At 46.2% G+C, this 24213-nt stretch overlaps 1 protein-coding gene across 1 annotated transcript in view; it reads right to left on the minus strand.

Annotated features, from left to right (window-relative positions):
• CNTLN (centlein) overlaps window positions 1-23794 on the minus strand; it is a 215630-nt gene extending 191836 nt beyond the window's left edge. Inside the window, exons 1-3 of the mRNA XM_039910751.1 lie at window positions 23655-23794; window positions 23137-23371; window positions 7036-7124 (exon numbers count right to left, since the gene is read on the minus strand). Of these exons, the coding sequence (XP_039766685.1) occupies window positions 7036-7124; window positions 23137-23371; window positions 23655-23794 (464 nt within the window). The remainder of the gene's footprint in view (window positions 1-7035; window positions 7125-23136; window positions 23372-23654) is intronic.
• Between the last annotated feature and the right edge of the window lie 419 nt (window positions 23795-24213).

Raw genomic sequence — 24213 nt, forward strand, 5'->3', positions numbered from 1 at the left:
ACTGTCTACCACCATCATTTCTATTTTGTTTGCTATATCTGCTGATAAAAGAGAGTTTTATCCTGAGAGTTATCTGACTTCTAAAAGAGAGCAGCCACCCACCTTCCCTATGTCCAAAATACCCAAAATAAGACAGGGCATTTAGGTGGTTGCTCACAATGCAGTTTCCCATGAGACAAGGCATGTCATTGTGCCAGGAGTTTTAAATCCCCAAAACCCAATAAATGCAATATAAAAGCCTGATGAATTACAAATTTCTGGCAGGCAGCTGAACATTCATTTTAAAAATGAAAATTTAAAGAGTGCCTTTTGAATGGAGTACAGCACTTAAGCACTTTCATCCACTCTCAGCGCATATGCACACAGTCATATCCCACCATACAATTGGGTTGGGTTCTTTTTATCATGGAGTATGTTTGCCTATAGACTTAGACGTTATAAGTTAAGATTCACCATACCTCATTCTCGTCTCGGCTGCCATCTCCCTTTTGCTCGCCCCCTCCCTCCTACCTGGAACTCCCTCCCCTTTCACATCCTGCAGACCCCTGCTCTCTTGATCTTCAAGGCTCTCTGGAAATCACATCTCTTCCAGGTGGCCTGATTAACCTCACCTCTCCCCACTCCTTCTCATGCCCCCGTGCCCCCCAACTCTATATCAGCACCTCTGTATCACCTAAGTACTAGAGCAATTCACATCATTTGCAGGCAATCAAATCCTTTAATATGTCTAACAACATCAAAATTGAGAGCTTTTCTGATTTCCTTAGTGGAAAGAGCACGGGTTTGGGAGTCAGAGGACGTGGATTCTAATCCCAGCTCCGCCACTTGTCTGCTGTGTGACCTTGGGCAAACCACTTCATTTCTCTGCCTCTGTTACCTCACCTGTAAAACGGGGATTAAGACTGTGAGCCCACGGGGGACAACCTGATTACCTTGTATCTACCACAGCGCTTAGAACAGTCCTTGGCACCTAATAAGCGCTTAACAAATACCATCATTATTATACAGGTCTGTCTGCCAAAGTCTGTCTCCCGGTTTTTAGGTGAGATGCAGAAACGTCTTAGGTTTTCTTTTTCAGGATCATTAAAATATTTCCCCTGTCCTCCTCATTTTCTGTTGCTGAATTTCAGCTCCTGGTAGATGAACTGCTTCTATATCCTACTGTTAACTATTCTCCTCACGTCCCACCCCGTGAAGCTGCCCCAGCTGCACTGCCACTCATAGTGGTGGCCGGAGGCTTTTGGCCATGAAACAGCACAGCAACTGTGTGACCTCATGGGGTTCGTGCCACCACAATGGCTCCAAAGCCTCTCGCTCCACCTTGTCCTTCTTTCCTTGGGTCTTGCAGCCCTGTGTGGAATCATCTGATCCATCTCACACACTCACCCTAAATGATGAAGCATAGCCAGATCGTATTACAGTTGCAAGCATGGCCAAATGGGGCCTGTGCACACCAGTCATTCTGGCAGGAGATTACTATCAGCTCACTGTGAACCTATTTGAAACCAACTCCCTATCAACAATTTTCTTTGAGAACCAGGCACAAGCCTGGTTTTCAAAGACTCTGAAGGCAAGAGCCGGTCCTTCCTGCATAACACCTCCAAATCCATCACTTCCTCTCCACTCAAACATCCACTGCCCTCCTATCCCAACTACACACTGCTGCAAAGGTCATCTTCCTGAAGCATCACTCGGCCCATATCTCTTCTCAAAACCCTCCACTGGCTCCCTTTGAGTCAAACAAAAATTCCTTACAATTGGCTTCTAGGTTTTTCACCAACCGGCTTCACCTTACCTACCTTGATTCTTGTCTCGCTACTTCCAAACTCACTGTCTTCATTCCTCCTAAGCCAACCTTCTACCTGTACCTCCCTCTCAACTCCCCTGCCTCGATCCCCTTGCTCACTCTGTTCCTCTGGCTTGGAACACCCTTCCTCCACCAACATCAGGCAGACCAGTCCCCTCAAAGTCCTTCTCAAATCACACCTCCTCCAACAAGTCTTCATCAATCCCCACCACCTTGAGCCATATCATCCCTTCAGCCAACTTGAGTATTTATGAACTCATTTACACCCTTGTATGCACTGACTTGCATAAATCCACTTTATTTCATTTTGACCTCTCATTTAAATATGTTTGTTTTTAAAATGAAAGCTCCTATGGGCAAGGAACAAGTCCCTAATACAGTGGAAATCCCCAAGCATCTGCTCAGAAGAATGACTGCTCCCCCATCTCCTTCACACCACGCGTGCACACACACACACACACACACATATCATCAGTGGCCCTTCAAGATAAACTTGTTTACTCTTCTGGACAAATAGTGGAGAAACTACAAAAATATCACTGATGCAGCGTGAAAGTTCAAACCACAAAATAGAAAAATCTAAGTAGCTTCATAAATCTTAGAATGAGGCTCTAACTGTACTTGATCACTCAAGAGAAGTTCTTTTTATCTTCTATAGACTTATAGAAGAGCACCTGTTAATTTTTAGTGGTTTTTTTAAGTCTTTATTTTCTCATCAAAAATGTTTCAAAGGCATGTGAACTAGATATAGCCTAGATCAAGGGCATTTAAAGTACTTGAAAAGTAAACTAAGTATGAAGTACACTTTTATGACCGCTTGTTTAAAAATACCTGGAGGCCTTTTCTTTTCCCAAGTGCATTTCTCATTTGCACAGCAAAGATAATTTTGACTATATTTGAATATTAAAAGACTATCATTTCCATAGTAACCTAGTAAATGCCATATAATCAAATTAGAACTTCATCTAACCCTGAAATGGATAATTCGTAACTTTGTTCCTAAGAACCAAGATTTCAGAAAGTGAAAATGAATGCTACTTAAATTTTAAAATTGATAAGACCCATAAACTTTCATTTTGAAGTCATGACATTAAAATAATCTTATCAATCATTCAATCAATGGTATCTCTTGTGTGCTTACTGTGTTCATCTCACTGTACTTAGTGCTTGGGAACGTACAACAGAGTTGGTAGACAACCTCCATGAACCATTCATTCATTCAATAGTATTCATTGAGTGCTTACTATGTGCAGAGCACTGTACTAAGTGCTTGAAATGTACAATTCAGCAACAGATAGAGATAATCCCTGCCCATAACGAGCCTACAGTCTAGAGGGGGATGTTATGTTAATAAATGATAATAAAAATAAGTGAATTATGCATATGTACATAAGTACTATGGGGTTGAGGGTGGAGATGATATCACATGCTTAAAGGGTACAGATCCAAGTGCATAAGTCACACAGAAGGGAGAGGGAGTAGGGGAAAAGAGGGCTCATATGGGGAAAGCCTCTTGGAGGAGATGTGATTTTAACATGCCTTTCAAGATGGGGAGAGTGGTAATAAATCATAATAATGGCATCTGTTAAACACTTGCTATGTGCCAAGCACTGTTCTAAGCGCTGAAGTAGATACAAGGTGATCAGGTTGTCCCACGTGGGGCACACAGGCTTAATCCCCATTTTATAGATGAGGTAACAGGCACAGAAAAGTTAAGTGATTTGCCCAAAGTCACACAGCTGACAAGTGGCTGAGCTGGGATTAGAACCCAGCATCTCTGAATCTCAAGCCCGTGCTCTTTCCACTAAGACACGCTGCTTCTCTGATGGACATGAGGGGGAGGAAGTTCCAAGTCAGAGGGAGGACATGGGCAAGGGGGCAACGGTGAGATAGACGAGACTGGGGCACAGTGGCACTAGAGGTACTACAGTGGCTGTAGTAGGAAATGAGAAGTGAGAGAGGTTAGGATTGAGGGCTTTAAGGCTGATGGTAAGAAGTTTGATGTGGAGGTGGGTGGGCAACCAATGGAGGTTCCTGAGGAATAGAGAACATGGACTGAACAATTCTTTTAGAAAAATGATCCCAGGCAGCAGTGTGAAGTATACCCCTGGAGTGGGGACAGGCAATAGGGAGGTCAGCAAGAAAGTTGATGCAGTAGTCAATGAATATTAATAAATAAACAACTTCCAGAGTTCAGACCAAATGGTGACAGAATGGGTGGTGTTTAAGGGCCACTAGATTCCTGAGTGGCAGCTGTTGGGGGCTCCTCTTTCTCCATCTATTTTACTGGCTCCTCTTCTGCCCCTAACACCTTTAACTCACAGCTGTGTGGATTCCCACTCTTCTCAATTTATACTTAACTCACTCTGGGAGCTCATCAACCTCCCCTGCTATCTATCATCTCATATCTCCTATTTGCAACACATCTCCATGTGGATGCCCTGCTGGTACCAATGTTTCAAGCTCAATGTTGAAAACTCAACATCTCATCTTTCCACCCCAATCCTCTCCTTCACCTAACTTTCTTATCTCAGTTGACAAAAACACCATCCTCCCCCAACTTCAGTATTACCCTTTCTTCCCCAGGCTCTTTCGGCTCTCACCTTGCTAAATCCTGTTGGTGATTCCTCCACAACATTTCCCAGCTCTACCTTCCAATTGACCACCACTCTGACCCAGGCCCTTGCCATGTCCCAGCTTGACTAACAAATCAGCTTCCTCAATGGTCTCCCTATCTCCCACCTCTCCCCTCCCCCATCTACACTTCACTCTACTATTCAGATCATCTTTCTAAAACTTTGTCCTACATTTCTTCATTCCTCAAAAATATTCAATAGTTACCCATTTGTCTCTGCATCAAATAGAAACTACTGGACCATTGGCATTTTGGCATTAAGGCATTCCACCAGTTCTTTCCAACTTTTCTATTCACTCTCTTCTCACATTACATCCTAGTTTGCACACCCCACACCTATCAAGATCACCTTCTCACCTGGCCTATTTCTTGATTTTCCTGGCTCTGACACCTTTTCTCCTGCCTGGAACTTCCTCTTCCTTCAAATCCCCCAGGCCACTGCTCTGGCTATTATCAAAGAGCTGCTGAAAACCTACCTGCTCTGGACAGCTGGTCCTGATCAATGCTTCTTCTCCCAAAGAGCACATCCTCTCAAATAATCTAATTCTAATTCTCTTCCCCTCTTCAAATCCCTACTTAAAGCTCACCTCCTCCAAGAGGCCTTCCCAAACTGAGCTCCCCCCTTTTTCCCTCTGCTCCCTCTACCCCCCCTTCATCTCTCCACAGCTAAACTCTCTTCTCTCCCCTTTCCCTCTCCTTCCCCACCCCCGGCCCACCCCCTCAGCACTGGACTCGTCCGCTCAACTGTATATATCTTCATCACCCTATTTATTTTGTTTATTTTGTTTAATGAGATGTACATTACCCTGATTCTATTTATTTGCCACTGTTTTTATGAGATGTTTTTCCCCTTGACTCTATTTATTGCCACTGTTCTTGTCTGCCTGTCTCCCCCGATTAGACTGTAAGCCCATCAAAGGGCAGGGACTGTATCTGTTGCCGACTTGTACATTCCAAGCGCTTAGTACAGTGGTCTGCACATAGTAAGCGCTCAATAAATACTATTGAATGAATGAAATACCATCTCAGCACTTTTGTACCACCTCAGCATTTCTGCATCCAAAACAGCCCCCCGCACACACCCCTAATTGCACTTTTGTACATATCGATTACATACTCTTTTGGAGCACTTCCTCCTATTTGTAAATTATTTTATGTCTTCCTCCCCCTTCTGAATGAAAAACATTGAATTAGGGTTTTTTCTATTCCCACATAAATTCAGTAATTAATACTCAAAGTATTAATTTTCCAGGAATTTGTCACATCCTGTTTATCAAAATGGCACTGTGGGCTAATAGCCTAGAGATGATATTGTCTATGCTAAATAGATGAGCCATTACCAAAGCTAAATTAAAATGGACATCCAAGGAGGGGAAGGGAAATGGTTAAGCCAAGGTAAACTTTACAGTGAAGTGAGTTGGTACTGTAAGTAATACGTCATGATAATTCAATAAGCTCTTGGGAAAAAAATGCTAATAGAACAGGGCTATAAACATTCTTTTGCAAAAAATAAAACGTTAATAACTGTTAATGGATGGGGGAGAAGGAAAACCACACATCTGAAACGTTTAAAACACACTTCATAGGTAAACCTGAAGAAAATGTGCAAAAACTCAGATGGGTCTCCAAAGTTAGGAATTGATTTCCATCAATCAATAGTATTTGTTGAGTATTTACTTTGGGCAAAGCACTATACTAGGTGCAATAGAGTTAGCAGACATTAAACCTGCCCTCAAGAAACTTACAATCTAGAGATTTCTAAGGCATACTGCATTACTACAGCTCTGGACATGACTAAAGCTCTGCAGATCTTTGTTCAGTACAAGTTTGATGGCCTGTTGTCTGTACACTCTGTAACTCTACCAGAGAAGACGATGTGCCAACATTTTTGTCTGTTCAGTGATTATTAGATAACATGCAGCCTTGGTAGCAGAATCTGGTAATAGCATTCAGCTCTGTGTACCAAATAAAATTCATAATTGTATGTGGGATTTCCTGGGTGAAGACGAGCCCTGTTCTCTTCAAACTTATTAACAGTCCTTAGTGCTGTGCCAACTCCATAAAGCCGTTCATAATTAATCTGCACATCTGATTGGGAATGTGCCTCCAGGGCACAATTACTAACATAAAGCAGTTCCTGGATTACTTTCTCAGCAACTCTGTTGATCAGTCAAACAGTCAGTGGTCTTTATTTAGTGCTTACTGTGTGCAGAACACTGCACAAGTGCTTCGGTAAATACAGTACAATACAGTCGGTAGACATGATCCCTGCCCACAAGGACCTTACAGCCTAGATACAGCAACAGACATTAAAAAAAATTAGGTAGGGGAAATGGCAGAATATAAGGATACGCATGTAAAGTGCTGTTGGGCTAGTAAAGTCCTTAAAGGGTATATACACAAGAAAATAGGCAATTCTGGGATGGCTATTAAAGAAATTACGACAGCTCAGGCAGGCAGAAGAGTGACTATTTGCATGGTCTGGCTGAATAATACATTTGTAAACAGATTAATAGTTTTATCAGACTATGAAAATGGGCAGAGAAAGAAACAGAATACAAAAAGTGAACCATAAAATCATATTGGAGCTCACCTTTCCACAGCCCAACTGATGGCCTGAGTAAGATCAGGGTTTTCCACCTGGAGACGTTTCCACAAAGACCATATAAATTCTTTATCAGCCTTTAAAAAAACATAAGAAAATGACAAACACGAAGAACATATATTTAGAAAATAACCCAATTTTTTTTTATCACATCCAGAGTGAGGAAGGGAAAGGTGCTTCCAGGGAGTGGGGTTCTTCTACAGTGGAGGTCAATGGTCCAAGTATGTGCAGACTGGAAAGAAAAGAAGGCAGGAAAGGGAGAAACATACAAAGAGACTACACCTATATCAATCAATCAATGGTATTTATTGAGCGCATACTGTGTACAGAGCACTGTACTAAGCGCTTGGAAGAGAGGTGTTAAGTCCAGAACTCACAACCATAAAGAAGACTGGACATTCCAACTGACCTTTCCATCTTCAGGTTGGTCTGAATCGCAATACCATGGTGGAACAACATTCTGTCTCCCAGAGGATAAACTAGTCTTCTTGATTCAGTTTTCTACCTCTTTGTCTATCATCCCACTGTTGGAAAGTGTGCTGTTTCCAGAATTTGGTGATGGGTTTTGCCTCCAAGTTGTCAGAGGCTATTCCTATTTTTAAATGCATAGCAACTTTGTGAAAACCCACAAAATCTTTCGCAAATAAATCAATCATTGATGTCCTTTGCCATTCCATGCTCTCCAAAGCGCTTAGTACAGTGCTCTGCATACAACAGGTACTCAATCAATACTATATTGATTGATTGCCTTAATGACACTGGTGAGTATGGGAAAACTGGTAATGAGTTTTGAAGGCTTACAATATTTTGGGGGGCTGGCATGTTTTGATACCTTCCGGCTTGCACTGATCATAGGTTAAATGATACAACCTGCTCTCAATTATCCAGACTAATATGGGATAGGAGAGTAAGAGTAAATGTAATTCGAAAACATCACTTTAGTCTTTAGTTCTAATCTCCACCCCATGGCAAACCTTTCATCAGGAGTGCTATGAACAAACTGCAACGCTTCACTTCTTTTCATTTTTCCACACACATCCCCGCCCCTTTGATGAAGGTATGAATAATCACTGAAATGGCTAAAAGCCTTAGAGAAGGAAATAGTAAGGATATACAAACTGGATCCTGTTCCTGAAGAGAGTTGACTACAGGTCATCTCTGAATGTCCAAAATAATTTCTCAATATTAAATGCATTTTGCAACTGAAAATTTTCCTTTGCAATCGCTATAAAGGAAAAAGGAAAAAATGGTCTCCCCAAGAAGAATTCTATTTTTTGCCTTTTCACTCCATTTTAAGTGTAATTCTTCCTCTCCCTTCCTCCCCACTACAGAGAGATAAATTAACCTGTCATTAACTCACAGAGGTGCAAAGCTCTCCAAGATCTCCCTTCCATCTCCAAAATACTGCTGGGATCCCTATGTTGTATATAAATGATGGAGTGAACCCCAGATTGGATTAACTCACCTATGGACTTGGGAATATTTGATTTTGGGGGGGCCTATGAGTACAAATCTTTTTTCCTAATTTTAAACAATTCAGATATTGAAGGTATATTAACCTTGCTGTTCAATTAACAGAAACCAAAAGCCATTCTATGACTACATTTCAGTACTAAAATATGTAGAATAGTGTTTTAATTCAAAATAGCCTGCTTCCTACTGTATAACAGTATACATATATACATATTTTTATATATATATCCTAAACCATAAATTTTATAGTTTAACATATTTAATTGTGGTTATATTTTTGAGCCTCTCCCCCACAACACACACACACACCACCCCCCCAAAACACACAACCACACAGCCACACACACACACACACACACAGACACACACACACTTGCACGCAAGCACCTTACCCCAAGGCCCCTGGACTGCAGTCCCTAAAGCCCCTACTTTGATCTGGCCCTGGATGTACCAGAGGAGGTTGGGTACAGGACACTGGCCAAGCACTCTGGATCAGATCTGCCTCCACTCCACTACCCTTCCAATAACACCTTATTCATCTTGTCAAGACATACTGTGAGCTAAATTGTTTGAAATTGCTAACTCAAGGGGAGTTACTCTCTAGTACAATTAGAAATGGGCCAGGCATAATCAGAGATTTTAAGAGGGGATTAATACGCAATATCTTCTCATCTGCAGCTCTTAAAGGAATATAGTTCAAGTGCTCTACGTAGATCAATTTTCAGAGTCCAACCCTCTCCTATCTGAGCCTGACAGTTTTGGCAGAATTTGGGATCTGGCTTATCCAAGCCCCAAAGGATTTTCCCAAAGATTTACCATGGTACTGCCCATTTTTAAATGGCTTAAATCTGGCCTACTGTGTATATATATAGCGCGGTGCCCCTAGAAGGCTGAAGAAGTTAAATATGGAACGGCAGGAGTGAGCACGAAGGTAAATAAATATTTAAATCTTCTTCGTTTGTCTTTCTCCCACTGGGCTAAGAGCTGTCTGCGGAGCCCAGAGCCCAACCGAACCCTGCTCAACTCAGCAGGGGATGAGAGGTGGCCAAGAAAAATGATAAATTTTGGAACTTAGATGTGGACTGCCTAAGCCAGACCTAAACCCAACTGCAGCCCAGAAGACACAGGTGTCATGGAACCTGTAGGCTGCCGGGAGTCCCTGTGAGGCTCTGCATCGCTGCACCTTCTGGAACTATTCATTCATTCATTCAATAGTATTTATTGAGCGCTTACTATGTGCAGAGCACTGTGCTAAGCGCTTGGAATGAACAAGTCGGCAACAGATAGAGACAGTCCCTGCCGTTTGACGGGCTTACAGTCTAATCGGGGGAGACAGACAGACAAGAACAATGGCAATGAATAGAGTCAAGGGGAAGAACATCTCGTAAGAACAATGGCAACTAAATAGAACCAAGGCGATGTACATTTCATTAACAAAATAAATAGGGTAATGAAAATATATACAGTTGAGCAGATGAGTACAGTGCTGAGGGGATGTCAAAGGAGAGGGGGAGGAGCAGAGGGAAATGGGGGGAAAAGAGGGTTAAGCTGCGGAGAGGTGAAGGGGGGGGTGGTAGAGGGAGTAGAGGGAGAAGGGGAGCTCAGTCTGGGAAGGCCTCTTGGAGGAGGTGAGTTTTAAGTAGAGTTTTGAAGAGGGGAAGAGAATTAGTTTGGCGGAGGTGAGGAGGGAGGGCGGTCCAGGACCGCGGGAGGACGTGGCCCAGGGGTCGACGGCAGGATAGGCGAGACCGAGGGACGGTGAGGAGGTGGGCGGCAGAGGAGTGGAGCGTGCGGGGTGGGCAGTAGAAAGGGAGAAGGGAGGAGAGGTAGGAAGGGGCAAGGTGATGGAGAGCCTTGAAGCCTAGAGTGAGGAGTTTTTGTTTGGAGCGGAGGTTGATAGGCAACCACTGGAAGTGTTTAAGAAGGGGAGTGACATGCCCAGATCGTTTCTGCAGGAAGATGTGCTGGGCAGCGGAGTGAAGAATAGACTGGAGCGGGGCGAGAGAGGAGGAAGGGAGGTCAGAGAGAAGGCTGACACAGTAGTCTAGCCGGGATATAACGAGAGCCCGTAGCAGTTAGGTAGCCGTTTGGGTGGAGAGGAAAGGGCGGATCTTGGCGATATTGTAAAGGTGAAACTGGCAGGTCTTGGTAACGGATAGGATGTGTGGGGTGAACGAGAGAGACGAGTCAAGGATGACACCGAGATTGCGGGCCTGAGAGACGGGAAGGATGGTCATACCATCCACGGTGATAGGCAAGTCTGGGAGAGGACCGGGTTTGGGAGGGAAGATGAGGAGCTCAGTCTTGCTCATGTTGAGTTTTAGGTGGCGGGCCGACATCCAGGTGGAGACATCCTGGAGGCAGGAGGAGATGCGAGCCTGAAGGGAGGGGGAGAGGACGGGGCAGAGATGTAGATCTGCGTGTCATCTGCGTAGAGATGGTAGTCAAAGCCGTGAGAGCAAATGAGTTCACCAAGAGAGTGAGTGTAAATGGAGAACAGAAGAGGGCCAAGAACTGACCCTTGAGGAACTCCAACAGTTAAAGGATGGGAGGGGGAGGAGGCGCCAGCGAAGGAGACCGAGAATGACCGGCCAGAGAGATAAGAGGAGAACCAGGAGAGGACGGAGTCCGTGAAGCCAAGGTGAGATAAGGTGTGGAGGAGGAGGGGATGGTCGACAGTGTCAAAGGCAGCAGAGAGGTCAAGGAGGATTAGAACGGAGTAGGAGCCATTGGATTTGGCAAGAAGGAGGTCATGGGTGACCTTAGAGAAAGCAGTCTCGGTAGAGTGGAGGGGACGGAAGCTAGATTGGAGGGGGTCCAGGAGAGAATGGGAGTTAAGGAATTCTAAGCAGCTATTGTAGACGACTCGTTCTAGGATTTTGGAAAGGAAGGGTAGTAGGGAGATAGGGCGATAACTGGAGGGGGAAGTGGGGTCTAGAGCGGGTTTTTTTTAGGATGGGGGAGACGTGGGCACGTTTGAAGGCAGAGGGGAAGGAGCCATTGGAGATTGAGTGGTTAAAAATAGAAGTTAAGGAAGGGAGGAGGGCAGGGGGGATGGTCTTAATAAGGTGAGAGGGAATGGGGTCCGAGGCGCATGTGGAGGGGGTGGCACTTGCGAGGAGGGAGGAGATCTCCTCTGAGGATACTGCAGGGAAGGATGGAAAAGTAAGGGAGAGGGTTGGTGGGGGGGAGGGGAGAGGCGGAGGGGTGACTTTGGGGAGCTCAGACCTGATCGTGTTGATTTTCGTGAGGAAATAGGTGGCCAGATCATTGGGGGTGAAAGAGGGGGAGGGGGAGGAACAGGGGGCCTAAGGAGAGAGTTAAAGGTCCAGAACAATTGGTGGGGGTGATGGGCATGGGTGTCGATGAGGGAGGAGAAGAGGTTTTGCCTGGCAGAAGAGAGGGCAGAGTTAAGGCAGGAAAGGATAAATTTAAAGTGTGTGAGGTCGGCTTGGTGCTTGGACTTTCGCCAGTAGCACTCAGCAGCTCGAGCATAGGAGCGTAGGAGGCGGACGGAGGAGGTGATCCAGGGCTGTGGGTTGGTGGAGCGAGAGCGGCGGAGGGAAAGGGGGGCGAGAGAGTCGAGATGAGTAGAGAGGGTGGAGTTGAGAGCGGAGACCTGATCATCGAGAGTGGGAAGTGAGGACAGGGTGGCAAGGTGAGGAGAGATGCTTTTAGAAAGACGGATGGGATCAAGAGAGCGGAGGTCTCTGTGGGGCAGTAGCGAAGGTTTGCAGGGGGAGGGAGTGTGAGAGATGACGCAGGTGAGAAGGTTATGGTCAGAGAGAGGGATTTCATAGTTGGTGAGGGAGGAGATAGTGCAGCGGTAGGAGATGACGAGATCGAGGGTGTGACCGAGTCGGTGAGTGGGCGCGGTATGGTGGAGGAGGAGGTCGGCAGAGTCAAGGTGGGATAGCAGGCGGGCGGCAGAGGAGTCGTCGGGTACATCCGTATGGATGTTGAAGTCTCCGAGGATCAGAGTGGGCAGAGAGAAGGAGAGAAGGAAGGTGAGAAAGGGGTCTAGGTGGTTGAAGAAGTCGGAGGTGGGACCAGGAGGGCGGTAGATGACAGCGACAAGTATCTGGAGGGGGTGGTAGAGGCGAATGATATGGGCTTCGAAGGAGGGGAAGGAGAGGGAGGGGGGAGGAGGGATAGTGCGGAAGCGGCATCGGGGTGAGAGGAGGAAGCTGACGTCTCCTCCCTTACTGGTGAGTCTGGGGGAGTGGGAGAAGGAGAGGCCTCTGCTGGAGAGAGCAGCGGCAGAGACCGTGTCTTCGGGAGTGAGCCACGTTTCTGAAAGGGGGAGGAGGAGGAGAGAGCAGGAGAGGAAAAGGTCATGGACGAAAGGTAGTTTACCTGTAATAGAGCGGGGGTTCCAGAGGCCACACTTGAAAGTAGCTGTGGGTGCAAGGGGGGGATGGGGGAAGGGGCGGGGGGAGGGGAGGGTTTGGATGGGTGGGAGGGAGGTGGCAGGGCCCTGGACGGGGAGAGGGGGATGAGGGGTAGCGGTGGGACAGGAGGACTGGGATGGGGCGTGGGTGGGGAAGAGAGAAGGGGGGAGGGGGTGAGGAGGTGGTTTGGTGGGGGGGAGAGTAGGGGGAGGGGGAAGAGGGGTAGCGCTGATAAAGTGGGGTTCTAGGGCGGGGGATGGGAGGGGGGAGGAGGCAGAGGAGAGAGCGGGAAAGATCTGAGCGAGAGAGGCGAAGGGGAAGGGGAGGATAGGAAGGGGCGGGAGGGAGGAGTGGGGGAGGAGGGACATGGTGAGGCCAGAGAGGTGGGTGGTAGCACTGACAACAGTAAACAGTAACAAACGAAATCGGTAATATAGCAACATGATACAGTATGATACAATACAGTAGTGTTAATAAGCGGGCGATGACCAGGGTTGGGGGTAGGCTCGATTAAGGGCCGACCTGATCAAACTCAAAGTCAGGCGGCTGGTGAGGCCAGAGAGGTGGGTGGCAGCACTGACGACAATAAACAATAACAAGCAAAATCGCTAATATAGCAACATGGTACAGTAAGATACAATACAATAGTTTAAAAAGGGTGAATCGAGAGCAAGGACCCAAGCTCCTAGTACGGGGTTGATGCTCATAACTGTGGAAGATGAAGACGATTGGAGGTAGAGCATCTGATTTTTCTGAACCCACCAAGATCAGTCCACTCTGTATGAATGTCTTCTACTATTCAAAGTACAGGAACTATATGAAGGAGTGAACACTGAACCCACTTTCCCCTCGTAGTTGGAGAAGGTCCATTAGTAGGGTTCCACATGCAGTACTCAATAAATACCTCCATCTACCATCACTCCACTCCCTCTGCAATCTAGTCCGCATGCTTCGACCTTCTAATACCAACATAGTCACGGCGCCTCACTCTCATCTCTCTTGCTATCAACCCCTTGATCGCATCTCCTCCAGGAAGCCTTTGCTGACTAATCCCTCATCTCTGCACCCTTGTACTTATCAAATCAATCAATCAATGGCATCCACTGAGCCCTTACTATGTGCAGAACAGTGTACTAAGCACTTGGGAGAGTACAACAAAATTGGCAGATGCATTCCCTGCCCACAACAAGCTTACAGTCTAGAGTGGGTCTGTTCCCCCTAAGCACTTAGGTACCCACCCCACCCCCACCCAAAGAAGTAGCAATAGTATTTATTACATGTTTACTGTGTGCAAATCTCTGCCAAAACACACTGTAAAAATACCCAGATGGGAATTAGAAAGGGTCCCTGGCCCTTGGAGGGCTCACCATCCAAAAACACATACTTACGTAAATATTCTTAAATTCAGCTGCTTCCCCCAAATTCTCTCTCCCCAACTGTATTGTACACTCCTTAAGGGCAGGTATGACTAATAATAATAATGATATTTATTAAGTGCTTACTATGTGCTAAACACTATTAAGTACCTGGGGTGGATACAAGCAAATTGGGTTGAACACAGTCCCTGTCTCGCATTGTGCTTACAGTCTTAATCCCCATTTTACCCATGAGGTAACTGAGGCACAGAAAAGTTAAGTGACTCATCCAAAGCCACACAGCAGACAAGTGGCAGATTGGACAGTACTTACTCTATGGAGAGCACTTACTCTATGGTTCTCTCCTAGGTGGTGAGTGTGGTGCTCCACACACAGTAAGTGCTCAATAAATACCACTGGCTTATTCATTCATTCATTCAATAGTATTTATTGAGCGCTTACTATGAGCACTGTACTAAGCGCTTGGAATGAACAAGTCGGCAACAGATAGAGACAGTCCCTGCCGTTTGACGGGCTTACAATCTAATTGGGGGAGACAGACAGACAAGAACAATGGCAATAAATAGAGTCAAGGAGAAGAACATCTCGTAAAAACAATGGCAACTAAACAGAATCAAGGCGATGTACATTTCATTAACAAAATAAATAGGGTAATGAAAATATATATAAGTTGAGCAGACGAGTGCAGTGCTGAGGGGATGGGAAGGGAGAGGGGGAGGAGCAGAAGGAAATGGTGGGAAAAGAGGGTTAAGCTGCGGAGAGGTGAGGGGGGGCAGTAGAGGGAGTAGAGGGAGAAGGGAGCTCAGTCTGGGAAGACCTCTTGGAGGAGGTGAGTTTTAAGTAGGGTTTTGAAGAGGGGAAGAGAATTAGTTTGGTGGAGGTGAGGAGGGAGGGAGTTCCAGGCCCGCGGGAGGACGTGGCCCAGGGGTCGATGGTGGGATAGGCGAGGCCGAGGGACGGTGAGGAGGTGGGCGGCAGAGGAGTGGAGCGTGCGGGGTGGGCAGTAGAAAGGGAGAAGGGAGGAGAGGTAGGAAGGGGCAAGGTGATGGAGAGCCTTGAAGCCTAGAGTGAGGAGTTTTTGTTTGGAGCGGAGGTTCATAGGCAACCACTGGAGGTGTTTAAGAAGGGGAGTGACATGCCCAGATCGTTTCTGCAGGAAGATGAGCCGGGCAGCGGAGTGAAGAATAGACTGGAGCGGGGCGAGAGAGGAAGGGAGATCAGAGAAAAGGGTGACACAGAAGTCTAGCTGGGATATAACAAGAGCCTGTAGCAGTAAGGTAGACGTTTGGGTGGAGAGGAAAGGGCAGATCTTGGCGATACTGTAAAGGTGAAACCGGCAGGTCTTGGTAACGGATAGGATGTGTGGGGTGAACGAGAGAGACGAGTCAAAGATGACACCGAGATTGCGGGCCTGAGAGACGGGAAGGATGGTCGTGCCATCCACGGTGATAGGGAAGTCTGGGAGAGGACCAGGCTTGGGAGGGAAGATGAGGAGCTCAGTCTTGCTCATGTTGAGTTTTAGGTGGCGGGCCGACATCCAGGTGGAGACGCCCCGGAGGCAGGAGGAGATGTGAGCCTGAAGGGAGGGGGAGAGGACAGGGGCGGAGATGTAGATCTGCGTGTCATCTGCGTAGAGATGGTAGTCAAAGCCATGAGAGCGAATGAGTTCACCAAGGGAGTGAGTGTAAATGGAGAACAGAAGAGGGCCAAGAACCGACCCTTGAGGAACTCCAACAGTTAAAGGATGAAAGGGGGAGGAGGCACCTGCGAAGGAGACTGAGAATGACCGGCCAGAGAGATAAGAGGAGAACCAGGAGAGGACGGAGTCCGTGAAGCCAAGGTGAGAGATAAGGTGTGGAGGAGAAGGGGATGGTCGACAGTGTCAAAGGCAGCAGAGAGGTCAAGGAGGATTAGAATGGAGTAGGAGCCATTGGATTTGGCAAGAAGGAGGTCATGGGTGACCTTAGAGAAAGCAGTCTCGGTAGAGTGGAGGGGACAGAAGCCAGATTGGAGGGGGTCCAGGAGAGAATGGGAGTTAAGGAATTCTAAGCAGTGATTGTAGATGACTCATTCTAGGATTTTGGAAAGGAAGGGTAGTAGGGAGATAGGGCGATAACTGGAAGGGGAAGTGGGGTCGAGAGTGGGTTTTTTTAGGATGGGGGAGACGTGGGCATGTTTGAAGGCAGAGGGGAAGGAGCCATTGGAGATTGAGTGGTTGGTGAAAGACTTACTGATTGGTGAAAGACTGTTACCTGTCCTCATGGACCCATGAAGGGTTCACAGGGTGGAGAATTGAATTTGATGTTGCTTAACATTAAGGAGTCATTGTAAAGAACCAAAACTTGCTAAGGTGAACTACTTCTGCATTACTCTCAGAATGGAGAATGAAAAACTTGCACCTGCATCTCTCACCAGAACTCATTAAACTAATGATCACCATCAAAATCTGTTCTAAAATTCAGTTTCTGGTTACAAAGTATTAGACATCATGAAAACAGACATTGACCCACATTCCCAGGGCCTAAAATAAATCAGAAAAGGGGTAATGGAAATGAGGAAACATATCTAAGAGAGACTGAACATGCTTTTCCTCATTTTTTTTACTCCCTTTATGTCAGGTTTTCATGGTAATCTATGACTAAGAGTATATTGGCGGCAAACATGAAGACCAATATAAGAAACTGGAAGAGTGAGTTGTGGGAATTAGGGGACAAGGGCATAAACACTGCAAATTTTGTGGGACTGGTGATTTCCAAAAACTATCTGCAAGGGTGTGTTAATACACGCTGATAACCTTATTGACTTAGCCTATTTCAAAGCAAGCAGGTGTTGTTCTGCTTCATATGCCTTGTTTCCTTGATCTTAACTTCACATCTTTTCTAAATTCGTGACTTCAGCATTTATTCAGTACAGGTAGTAAAGAGATAAAACTTAATATAAAAGGTATGAAATAGACTGTCAGCAAGTATTTTATAAGATCTAAGAGGATTATAAATGATTGTTTTCAGGCTAATGAGTTTCAGAAGCACTGAAAGCAAATGCATATCCAACATATCCAACATATGCAAACCCAGAAAAATTGCCCATATTTCTATTCCTATATACCAGGTGCCATATTTATGCAAATGACAGATGTGATCAATCTGGGCATTTTTTTCTAACAAAAAAAAATCTGCGAACACATACCTCAAATGTGGTGTCCAAGATCTAAAAAAAAAAAAAATCAGAGTTCTAGCTCTCCAGGGTCTTTCCCCAGGAAGCTCTATTACTCTAGTTCCAATCTAATGCCAGGTCGTCAAACTCACTGACTCTCACCCAGATTCTACTGCACATCCCAATCACCGGATTGCCAATCTAACTCCCTTCCCCTTTTGTCACCAACTAAAACTCCCAGATACTCTCAATCCCACAAATTTGGGACATAAAATAAACCAAATGGCTCTTGGGTGGAAAAAAAAAAGCATATGATTTCTTATTCATAAGAATGAATAAATAGAATGATTTCATCAGAAATCGTTATGGAAAATAGCTAAAAAATCAGATTAGAAGTGCAAATATCATATTTCATGAGTATTAAGAAATCCAAACGGGATTCTAATTTGCTAATGGGAGTAATACATTGTGAACACATTAGTCCACTAATCCCTATATCAGATACCTCAAATTCATCTCTCTTGACAGGTTACCTATGTGGTTAAAACATTTGTAAACAGGCTACACTCTTTTAAAGCTATATACTCTGGACAGAACACTACTAGGTAATTTGGGAACATTCTTTCAACAACACACACACATCTGGATGGAACACAACGGCAGTGTTAGAAGAAATAATTGTGTGCACAAGCACAGTATTTGTCAGGCAAACATGGTTCCAACACTTGTCTGCTGTGTGACCTTGGGAAGGTCACTTCACTTCTCTGTGCCTCAACTACCTCATATGTAAAATGGGTATTGGGACTGTGCGCCCCTCATGCGACAGGGACTCTGTCCAACTGGATTTGCTTGTATCCATCCCAGCGCTTAGTACAGTGCCTGGCACATAGTAAGCACTTAAATACCATCTTCATCACCATGATAAGGAAATTTTGGATGAGAATGAGGAAGCTATAAAACTAAGGCAGGTAGTAATAGTGATAAAATTCAATTTTCATGTGAATGAACTGAAAAATTCATCAGCAAGAGTGGTAAAGTAAGGTTTTTTCATAGTATAGATTATTTTCGGGAATTCCAAGGACAGTGCTCGACACACAGTTAGTGCCCAATAATTACTACTGATGGACTGATTGGAACGTCTAGTACTAGAACCAACAAGTTAAAATATGCTCAGTTTAAATCTGAGATGTAGATAGACTCTGGTGATGGAGGTATACGAGGGAAAGCCACAGTAGTGACAATCTGGTAAAATGAAACACCTTTGTCAGAGAAGGCTCGGGTAGGGGGATAAGGTGGGAGGCCAAATTATCCAACACAAGAATATTTAATTTTAGAAAAGGAAATGAAAACAGACTTTTATTAGGAAGAAGATGAAAGTGGTAGTTAAAATAAATAACTACTCACTAGAAGCCTAAGACTGTTAAAAGAAACCACCTGAAGTCAAAGGTCAACATCATCACCATAATCAATGGCATTTATTGAAGATCTACTGTGTGGAGGGCATTTTACTAAGCCCTTAGGAGCCTCAAACGGAGTTAGCAGACATGAGCCCTGCCCTCAAGGAGTTTACAGACTATGGGGAGGATTTGTGGGGATGGGACATAAATACTAATGTCATTTACACAATTCATGGATAGGAGGAAAAAGGAAGAGAGAAAGGGCATATGAATTAGTGCTAAGTAATTGAGCATATAAAATATGAAATAGGTGCTAATGGGGGGATTGTGAGAAGCAGTGTGGCCTAGTGGAAAGAGCATGGGCCTGGGAGTCAGACGATCTGGGTTCTCTTCCTGGCTCTGCCACATATCTCCTGTATTAACTCATCTGTAAAATGGGGATTAAATCCTACTCCCTCCTACTTAGACTGTGACCCCCATGTGGGACAGGGACTGTGTCCAACCTGATTAACTCACATCAACCCCAGCACTTAGAACTGTGCCTAGCACATAGTAAGCACTTAACATGTATGATAAAAAAAAAAGTGCTTTAGTGGAATTTGGGGTCACAAAATCTGGGGGAGACAAAGTTAATCAGGCTAGAGGGAGAGACAGACATTAGAGATATGTACGTACGGGCTGTGAGGCCGAGGGTGGGGTGAATAAAGGGGGCAATTACGAGCCAGAACAAAAGTAAAACCATGTCAAACATCTATAGCACGGTGCTACTATACAGGCCCAGGTACTCTGCGGGTTATTGATCTGAAGTCTCAACAGCACAGGGAACAAATGCACTTGCAAAGAATAAGTGCACTTGGCACTTACTATGTGCCAAGCACTATTCTAAGCATTGAGGGTGATACAAAATAATCAGGTCAGACACAGGGCTCACAGTCCAAGTACGAGGGGGAAGAGGTATTAAATCTCCATTTTACAGATGAGGGAACTGAGGCACAAAAAAGTGAAGTGACTTGACCAAGGTTCAACAGGCAAGTGGCGGGGTCGGGACTAGAACCCAGGTCCTTCTGAGTTCCAGGTCTGTGCTCTATCCACTAGGTCACGCTGCTTCACATAAGTCCAAAATTGCCCCAGTTGCTGTTACACGGCCAATCCTCAACCCATAATGGGGGTGGGTGAGGTGCACTAACCAGGACCAAACCTGCTTATATTCAACTTTGAGCATGCCTGACCCTGGCTTATGTACTCAAGATCCTGGGACAAGCTCACTGTGAAAAAGATCTAATTTATACAATACCAAATGCCTTATACAGCACTTCAGTTGAGGCTGTGCAAATAAAAACTGAAAAACTCAACTAAGCAGGTGTAAATCTACTCCTTCGCCTCCCGTCCCTCTCCAGGGACACCTGCAAAATCAGCCAATAAGCAAGCAGCATTGTCGGACCCCTGCCAACAGAGAACTAGGTGAACAGCCAGGGTAAATCCTCCTCTTGAGGGAAATGGCAAAATTATCATGGCTCCAAAATGGCACGAAGAGCCAAATATGAAACAAGGCAAGAGTCCAGCACTAAGATCCTGACCTCAGACAGATGAGCACCTAAGGCCTTCATTGCCGTCATTATCAACAGTATTTACTGACTGCCAAATGAGAGTCCTGCCTGTTACTAAGCACCAGAGGAACATACATGTGAAGTAGAAAATATGGTCCCTGACACCAGGAAATTTATAATCTAATGAGGGAGCCAAGTGGGCTCAGACTCCCAAATAAACAAAAGCTTCAAAAAAAGACTATAAATTGTATGTGTATATTATAGACACACATACATATCTGCATACAAATATCAAAAATTCCAGCAATTCAATAACAAGTAAATACAAATATCCAAATGTGGGCTAAAATGGCTAATCAAATGGTAGCACCAAGAAGATGGGGAATTAATCAGGGAATGCTTCCTGGAAATGGTGACGAAGTTTTGAAAAAAGGGAGGATGGTTTGTGGTGTTTCATTGCAGGGGGGCTTCCATGTGGGGGAAAAGGCATGAGCAATGGGTCAGGAATGGAAGAGTTAGGTCCAGTTATGCAAGGTAATTTAGAGATTTAGCTTGGGAGAAGTGAAGAATGATGAGGTGCAGGAAAAGAAATGAGGTTGAGGGAGTGTATGGAGAGTCTGAGTCAGTGGTTAAGAATCTCTGTTTTATGCAACAAGATACGGGGCCTTTTGAGCAGGGAGGGGAGTGAGATATTCTGAATATCATTTTTGAAAGATGACATATACAGCTGTATTCAGGATCAAATGAAAAGGGGAAAGGCTCAGTGTGAGGAAACTAGTAAGGAGCAAATAATAATAATGTTGGTATTTGTTAAGCACTTACTATATGCAGAGCACTGTTCTAAGCACTGGGAGTAGTCCCCCCAGTAGGTGAGGAGAGTCAACCGTGATGGGAAATTTAAGAAAAGGAGGCTTAAGGGGGAAGAAATGTAGTTCCATTTTCAACGTATTGAGTTTTAGGTGTCCTTTGTTATTTAAGTGGAAATGATGCAGCAGTATGAGCAAATGTGAGATTGTAAATAGGATAGGCAGCTTAGTACAGTAAGGGCTCAATAAATACCGTCGATTGGGTTAAGGGCTCTTTTCACCTTCGGTACCATTGGAAAAGTGGAAGCAATTGGTTAATTGATTGCCCGGGCTGAATGTGGCTACCACCTGAAGATGAGAAACATCCTTCCTGCCCACTTCTGTGGGCAACCACTGTATACTGGCTAACGTCCCCTCCAGGCATGCAAGATGGTACGCTAAAGCTGGTGTTTCAAAAATCCAACTCTTCCCACTTGCCCATGGCAATGGACAATACATGCCCAAAAGCCAATCTTTTACCCCAGGCAATTACTAATTTGCATGGATGCCTTATTGTCTTCGCTCTAATTAGTCACATTAATCATAACCTTAATCATTATTTCCCAATCAGTTGCTGAGAAAGACCGGACAAATCCCTTAACTTATTTTAGCGGTTCTCCTTCCTCCGCAGTCTTCTTGCGACCACTGAATGTAAAGTGTAATGATAAGTTCAATGTCTTTGACTAAAAACTGAGGTTAAAAATCTCTATCTGCGGGATAACTTTCATCAGACCTTCGTTCTACTGCCAAGAAACAGGCAGTTCTGACCAGTTGAGAACCGGCCCACAAAAGCTAAACTGGTCTTTTTACCAGTTTGCAACCAGTCTATAAGTTTGGCACTCACGATCTGGCTTCGTTTGCTATGGGTCTATGGTTAAAGCATAAATCTGGACGTGCAATTCTGAACGGAAAACGTGTTGGGGGGCGGGGGGTATAATAATGTTGGTATTTGTTAAGCGCTTACTATGTGCAGAGCACTGTTCTAAGCGCTGGGGGAGATACAGGGGAATCAGGTTGTCCCACGTGAGGCTCACAGCTAATCCCCATTTTACAGATGAGGTAACTGAGGCACAGAGAAGTGAAGTGACTTGCCCACAGTCACACAGCTGCCAAGTGGTATGTATGTGTCCTAAAGCCAGTGACAGCTCTGCTTCCAATGGGACTTATTACCCCCTAAATTTCCACTCTGTAAAATGTCGGTTGACTGTCAGCGTGCTGCTTTCCACTTCCACTGTGCTCGCACCTGCTTCCCTGGATCTCGAGCACTGAAGAGGACGGGAGTTCTGCGGGGACTGTCAAAAGAGGAAGGGCGAACCGGGAGACGTGCGGATTTCCCACCACGGTGGGCCGAATCTGGCTGAAGTGATCCTCACCCGTGATATTTACCGAGCGCTTGATGGGTGCAGAGCCCTGTACTAAGCGCTTGGGAGAGCACCACGCAACGGAGCCGGCGGGCACAACCTCTGACTACCACGAGTTCACAGTGCGCAAGGGAGACCGGGGATGCGGACAGAGCCGCATCCTAGGAGACGGGATCAACATCATCATCATCATCAATGGCATTTATTGAGGATCTACTGTGTGGAGGACATTTTACTAAGCACTTAGGGGAGGCGTCTTGCTTCGGAAGGAGCAGGAGGAGAAAGTAGCCGCCAGGGGAGGCAAAAACTCAAGTCGATGAGGTCGGGGTACTGACCGTCCGGTAACTGGCGGCTCGATCTCTCCCCAGGGACCCTCGCTGTCCCAACGCCAACTAGGAGGGGGTGGGGGGTCCCCAGTGAGCAGCTGCAGCTGCTGGGCGGGGCAGAGACGGGGAACGGGGAGGAGATGAGTGAGATCCTGTGGCCGCTCGCCGGGGAGGAGGGCGGGCAGGGGGAAAGGGGCGCGGGGAGGCCCTGACTCAGTACCTGGCACTGGCTCAGTTCTTCCCTCAGGCTCCTGATCTCTTCCTCCAGCATCCGCGCCCGGGCCATCTCCCCCGGCCAGGGCTCTCGCCCTGTGATCTCGCCCTTGTGGGAGCGACGCCGGCTGCGCCCCAACGGACAGATCCCGCATTTGCCCGCGGCGCGCTCCCGAGAGCGCGCGTCCTGCCGAGCCCGAGGCTCCCACCGACTCCGGCAGAGGGGCCCGGGGCGAGGAAGGCTCGGGGACCGCCACCGCCGGGGTCAACTTTCGTTTTCGGTACCACCCTCTTCCCCTTCGCCCCACTTAGAGCCCCCGAAGCTCCCGCCTGCGCATGCGCGGCATGTCCCCCGCTCCGGACCCCTCCGCTGAGCTCAAAGGTGGAGAGGACGCGAGCTCCGCTTTAAGTACATTAGACTTTACGACCTCACTTTAGGGGTTGCTGTAAATAGGCGGGAAGAAATGATTAGCACATTTAATACGTGACAAATTCCTCCGACAACCAGGGAAGGGTCAACATTACGTTCCCCCAAAGAGGATCGTCCTTTCCGTTAGAATAATAAACTTCCTTAATAATGCTACGGGATGGGGGGCCCCTTTGGCTTGCGGAGCTTCCAAGTCCCATAGGTCAAACTGAAGGGCTGCAGTCCGATCATCCATCATCACCGTTTATTACTGCCAGATGTGCCGTAGCTAAGGTGACCACCGACAGCACGGGGGAATGCTAGGGTTGGAAAAACACGCGGAGCCACAATGCGTTGTGCCAGGGACGCCGTGTAATCGACCCATTCATCGAGCGCCCGCTGTTAGCGGAACACTGTACCAAGTGCTTGGGAGGGTACGTTAGAATCGGTAGACATGACGCCTGCTCTCGGGGGGCTTCCAGTCTAAGGGGGGAGGCAGACGTTAAAATAAATTACAGCCGGGGGAAGCAGCGGAGTATGAGGAGACGATCGTAAGTGCGGTGGGGCCGGGGTGGGGTGAATGTAAAAGCGCTCGAGGGGCCCATCCACCCGCACAGATAAGGCAGGAGGGATGGTCAGAGGAGGCCTCTTGGAGATACAATTTGAGTAGGGTTTCGA

The sequence above is a fragment of the Ornithorhynchus anatinus genome, chromosome X5, assembly GCF_004115215.2.
Source record: "Ornithorhynchus anatinus isolate Pmale09 chromosome X5, mOrnAna1.pri.v4, whole genome shotgun sequence".
NCBI lineage: Eukaryota > Metazoa > Chordata > Mammalia > Monotremata > Ornithorhynchidae > Ornithorhynchus > Ornithorhynchus anatinus.